The sequence below is a fragment of the Ovis canadensis genome, chromosome X (genome assembly GCF_042477335.2).
Source record: "Ovis canadensis isolate MfBH-ARS-UI-01 breed Bighorn chromosome X, ARS-UI_OviCan_v2, whole genome shotgun sequence".
NCBI classification, from domain to species: domain Eukaryota; kingdom Metazoa; phylum Chordata; class Mammalia; order Artiodactyla; family Bovidae; genus Ovis; species Ovis canadensis.
The window spans coordinates 89,250,662-89,256,661 of record NC_091727.1 but is presented as its reverse complement, the minus strand read 5'-3'; the positions used below and the strand labels follow the sequence as shown (position 1 = coordinate 89,256,661).

General features: G+C 45.6%; 1 protein-coding gene across 1 annotated transcript in view; it reads left to right on the top strand.

The window, feature by feature from the left end:
* The first annotated feature begins 2,604 nt into the window (after window positions 1–2,604).
* Window positions 2,605–6,000, top strand: part of FMR1NB (FMR1 neighbor) — a 54,320-nt gene continuing 50,924 nt past the window's right edge. Inside the window, exon 1 of the mRNA XM_070290612.1 lies at window positions 2,605–2,914. Coding sequence (XP_070146713.1) covers window positions 2,605–2,914 — 310 coding nt within the window. The remainder of the gene's footprint in view (window positions 2,915–6,000) is intronic.

Below are 6,000 nucleotides of genomic sequence, written 5' to 3'. Positions count from 1 at the left end.
TCCAGCTCTCACAACCATACGTGACCACTGGGAAGACCATAACCTTGACTACACGGACCTTTGTTGGCAGAGTGATGTCTCTGCTTTTCAACACGCTGCCTAGGTTTGTCATAGCTTTCCTGCCAAGAAGCAATTATGTTCTGATTTCATGGTTGCAGTCACCATCCACAGTGATTTTAGAGCCTAGGAAGAAAAACTATCAAATTTAGTTCCCTTAAAAATATAAGATGAAAGAGGAAACCCAGTGCAGGATTTAAATTTCCATCTGATAGTCTATAAGGTGGATACTTCACATGGCTTTTAGTGCCCGCCCCCTCCCCCCAATCTTGAATTAGTGTTTTGTAAAACAGGAAGTGCTTAGGCTCAATCTTAGAGATTTCATCCTCCTGAGTTTTTGTTAATAATGCAGATTTCTAGCAGCATAATGTGAATTGCTCATGAGTATTGCGCTGGTACAGAACTGCCATGCCTTGCCTGTTGACAGCAACATCAAATGCTGCAATCAAGTACAAGTCACAGCGAGCCAGAGCTGAAAGACTGGCTCACAACCAGGATGTCCACAGCCCATAATTTGCAGAAAGGAAAACTAAAGCTCAGAAAGCACAACCCGTGAAGTGGCAGAGAGCTGAGTTCTTAATCGTGTGCTCTAGCTTAGTCCATGAGATATCAGGGTGGCTGTGTGTGCCTGGTCACAGGCTCATTTTCCATGGATTCTATGACACGAATGAGGTTGCTGTTGGACAATTGTTCATGAGTCTCTCGAGTGTCTGCATATCTTGGGGAGGTTTTGTCCTTTGTCCTTAACCCAGTAGTCTTGCATCTTCTGCCAGCATTTATGAGACTATGGCAGGGTGCCTTGTTACTCAGAAGTACAGTAAAATCTCAGACACTTCAACTCACAGTTGAAGACAGTCGTTTCAAATGCTGTTAATACAGTTGTCCTCTGGTCAAATTAGTTTTGGAAAAGTTGAGGCCAAAAAAAAAAAAAAAGAGAGAGAGAGAGAGAGAGATTTAAAAAAGATAAAAGGGAAGGAAAGCCAGCGCCTTTTTTCTGTCAACTCCTTTAATAAACTATAGAGCATTATGAATTGCTCCTAGATGTGGGGGTGAGGTGGAGTAGGCTACATTTCAAGAATTATTTATGTAGGAAAAATTCCTTCCTCCTCGCCACTATAAAATGCTTATTAACATTGGAAAGAATAACAAGGACAATAGGATATGATTAGTAGGAAACCATTTGGAAAGTCAGAGTAAAATTTAGTAAGAAAAAAGATGGAAATGCAGTTGAAGGGGATCGTTTTCACATCACTTGAAAACTAGACCAAGGTAGTTGAATAAGTGCTCCAGCATCACCTACAAGATGCTTTTCCAGATATGCCCAAACCAAGCGAGTTAATAGGATTTTGCCCGAGTCAGATTTTAGAAACAGGAGGGGACTTTCAGACAATGTTAACTCTCATTTTACACATGCAGCACTGAGGCACAGGAGAAGGCAGGCACTTAATTCATTAGTGACAAATAATGGGAATCAAACCGAAGGGTTCTGAGTCTCTTTTTTGTGTTCCTCACACACTTTGCAGAGAAGGCAATAGCAAGCCACTCCAGTATTCTTGCCTGGAACATGCCCATGAACTGAGGAGCCTGGTGGGCTGCAGTCCATGGGGTCGCTAGGAGTCGGACACGACTGAGCGACTTGACTTCACTTTTCACTTTCATGCATTGAAGAAGGAAATGGCAACCCACTCCAGTATTCTTGCCTGGAGAATCCCAGGGACAGGGGAGCCTGGTGGGCTGCCGTCTGTGGGGTCGCACAGAGTTGGACACGACTGAAGCAATTTAGCAGCAGCAGCAGCGGCAGCGGCACGCACTTTGTATTATCATATTGTCCCACTGTTTAATTTATTCATAACAACCTTAAGGTCTCTAAAGGGAAATATCATGTTGTTCCACTTAAAAGCTCCTACTGCAGGGTAGCAAGCACCTGAATATCTATCATAGTCCCAACGGTCACTTGTCCCATCCAACGCTGCCCATAACGACTTTCTGCCATGACAGAGATGCTCGTTTTCTTCCCCTGTCTGATATGGTCACCAGAGCCGTGTGTAGCTATCAAACACTTGGTACGGGGCTACGGGGACTGAAGAAGCAATTTTTAAATTCCATTTAATTTTAATTAATGAAAATTTACATTTAAAAAGCCACATTTATCTGGCGTTGCTGCAGTGATGAACTGTGGTGACCACAGAGGTATCAGAGGACTGACTCTGAGGCGGAGTTAAGAGCCAAGGCTGATGTATGAATTCCAGCGAGGCTTTTTTGTTGGTGCTTGATGCTGCTCTGTGGCTTGCACAGGCCGTTTGGGCACACTCATTCATTAGACAACGTTTACCACACCCGAGAAGGGCCGGGCCTTGCGTGCGGCGCATGGGCACAAACAACTAGACATGCCACGCCGTTAGGAATGGGCGTGGCCTAGGCACGGCACGAGAGCCGCACGTGCCGCAGGGGAGAGGGATGTCACGTAAGCGTCACTGCCCCGAGGTCTTCTGGGTCTTGGGCGGCCATCAAAGAGGGAGTACCTCAGCGTGGCGGTCACCCGGAGCTATGCCTGCTGATAGGAAGTCGACCCGGGGGAGGATTCGGTCGAGGACCCGGGCAAAATTCCGAGGATTGCAGCGGGAGCAGTCCAAGAAAGTCAATTTGGGAGGGGAGAGCAGTGCGGAGAACCCAGCGACGGAGTCAAACCCTAGGGGTAGCATGGCGTCCGCGCAGCAGTCTAGGGGGCAGGCATCTGTGCATGGCGTCCGGGGTGAGACACGCCGATCTACAGTAAAGGTGTGGGTCAGCCAGCGCTTCGGGCTGTTCCTGCTAGGTTTCTGGTTCCTCCTGCTGCTGTGCTTCTACACGAGTGCTGGTGAGTGCCTGCCCGGAGGACATTGGGCAGGGGTCCCTCAGGGGAACTGGAGGGTGAGGGTGAGGGGAAGATGTCAAAGGGGGCGACCTCTGTGCGCGGTGGTGCGAAGGCCATCTATGGCTCCCTCACAGTCGGCCCTCTTATTGATAGACAAATGGCTTCCCTCTCTCTCTCCCTTCAGAAGGACCTTCCATCCCTTCCGTCAGCTAAGAAAGCCCTTCCCTCCCTACTTGCCTGCACAAAGCCCTACCCCTCTCTCACCTCCCGCCATTTATAAAACAAAATGGAGGTGAAATTCTCGGCACATAAAATCAACTGGTCTTGAACAGTGTGGTGGCATTTAGATATTGAAACGTTGAGCAGCCACCACTTCTCTCTAGTTCTAAAATATTTTCCTTACCCCGAATTCAAACCTATACCCACTAAGAGTGCAGTTACTCCTCATTTCCCAGGCCCTGTCCCTATGGATTTGTTCTGGACTTTTACTATCAATGGGAACATGTAATATTTGTCCTTCCTTGTATATGGCTTGTTCTATTTGGTGTAATGGTTTCGAGATTTTGGAACATTGTAGCATATGTATCAGTGCGTCATCCTTTTTTTATGGCTGAATACTATTCTGTGGTATGAATATACTTCATTTTGTTTGTCCATTTATCAAATTGCTGGGCTTTTGGGTTTTTCCCCAGGGTTTTTCTCTTTCCACTTGCTGGCTATTTTGAATAATACTGTTAGGAATGTGCTTAGTCACTCAGTCATGCCCAACTCTACCACCCCATGGAGTGTAGTCCACCAGGCTCCTCTGTGCATGGGGATTTTCCAGGCAGGAATACTGGAGTGGTTTGCCATGCTCTTCTTCAGGGGATCTTCCCAACCCAGGGATCAAGCCCAGGTCTCCCGCATTGCAGGTGGATTCTTTACCATCTGAACCACCAGGAAAGCCCAAGAATACTGGAGTGGAGTGCCATTCCCTTCTCCAGGGGATCTTGCCAACCTAGGAATTGAACCGGGGTTTCCTGCATTGCATGCAGGTGCTTTATAGCTGAGCTATCAGGGAAGCCCTGTTGTTATGAATATTCTTGTATAAATTTTTGTATATGTTGTCAGTTCTCTTGAGCATGTACCTAGGAGTGGAATTGCTAGGTCAAATGGGAATTCCATGTTGAACTGTTTGAGGAAGTCCCAAATTTTTTCTAAAGTGGTTGAGCCATTTATATTGCCACTGACAGTGTATGTGTGCTAAGTCTCTTCAGTCATGTCTGACTCTTTGCGACCCTATGGACTGTAGCCCGCCAGGTTAATCTGTCCCTGGGATTCTCCAGGCAAGATTACTGGAGTAGATTGCCATGCCCTTCTCCAGGGCGTCTTTCCAACCAGTGGTGAAACCCGTGTCTCTTACATCTCCTGCATTGCCAGGCAAGTTCCCAGATGGCACTAATAGTAAAGAACCCACCTGCCAATGCAGGAGACTTAAGAGACACCGGTTCAATCCCTAGGTGGGGTAGATCCCCTGGAGAAGGAAATGGCAATCCACTCCAGTATTCTTACCTGGACAATCCCATGGACAGAGGAGCCTGACAGGCAGTAGCTCATAGGATTGCAGAGTTAGACATGACTGAAGGGACTTAGTACAGAGCACAGCACAGCACTCCCTGGGAAGCCCATGACAGTGTACGAGGGTCCTCATTTAACCAGGATTTTTTACCATCTCCCTTATTTATGAGCGCTGTTCTAGTGCAAGTGAAGTGGTATCGTATTGTGGTTTTCATTAGTATTTCCCAAAGAATTGATGCTTTTGAAGTGTGGTGTTGGAGAAGACTCTTGAGAGTCCCTTGGACTGCAAGGAGATCCAACCAGTCCATTCTGAAGGAGATCAGCCCTGGGATTTTTTTGGAAGGAATGATGCTAAAGCTGAAACTCCAGTACTTTGGCCATCTCATGCGAAGAGTTGACTCATTGGAAAAGACTCTGATGCTGGGAGGGATTGAGGGCGGGAGGAGAAGGGGACAGCAGAGGATGAGATGGCTGGATGGCATCACTGACTCGATGGACATGAGTCTGAGTGAACCCCGGGAGCTGGTGATGGACAGGGAGGCCTGGCATGCTGCAATTCATGGGGTCGCAGAGAGTCGGACACGACTGAGTGACTGAACTGAACTGAATGACTAATGATATTGAGTAGCTTTTCATGTGCTTTTCATATGCTCTTTGCAGAAATACCTATTCAAATCATTTGACCATTTAAAAATGGATTGTTTGTGGTTTTGTTACTGAGTTGTAAGAGTTCATATATTCAGAATATGTGATTTTTAAATATTTTCTCTCATTCTGTAGGTTTTCTTTTAAAAAAATTTACGTATTTTTAATTGAAGGATACTTTCCTTACAATATTGTGTTGGTTTCTGCCATATATCAACATGAATCAGCCATAGGTATACATATGTGCCCTCTCTCTTGATTCTCCCTCTGTCCTCCCACCCCACCCTACCTCTCTAAGTTGAGTTCCCTGAGTCATACAGCAAATTCCCTTTGGCTATATATTTTACATATGGTAAAATGTAATATGTATATGTTTCTTTCTTTTTTTTTTAGTTTTTTTATTTTTTTAATTTTAAAATCTTAAATGCATTCCCAAACATGAACCCCCCCTCCCACCTCCCTCCCCATAACATCTCTCTGGGTCATCCCCATGCACCAGCCCCAAGCATGCTGTATCCTGCGTCAGACATAGACTGACGATTCAATTCTTACATGATAGTATACATGTTAGAATGCCATTCTCCCAAATCATCCCACCCTCTCCCTCTCCCTCTGAGTCCAAAAGTCCGTTATACACATCTGTGTCTTTTTTGCTGTCTTGCATATAGGGTCGTCATTGCCGTCTTTCTAAATTCCATATATATGTGTTAGTATACTGTATTGGTGTTTTTCTTTCTGGCTTACTTCACTCTGTATAATCGGCTCCGGTTTCATCCATCTCATCAGAGCTGATTCAAATGAATTCTTTTTAACGGCTGAGTAATACTCCATTGTGTATATGTACCACAGCTTTCTTATCCATTCATCTGCTGATGGACATCTAGGTT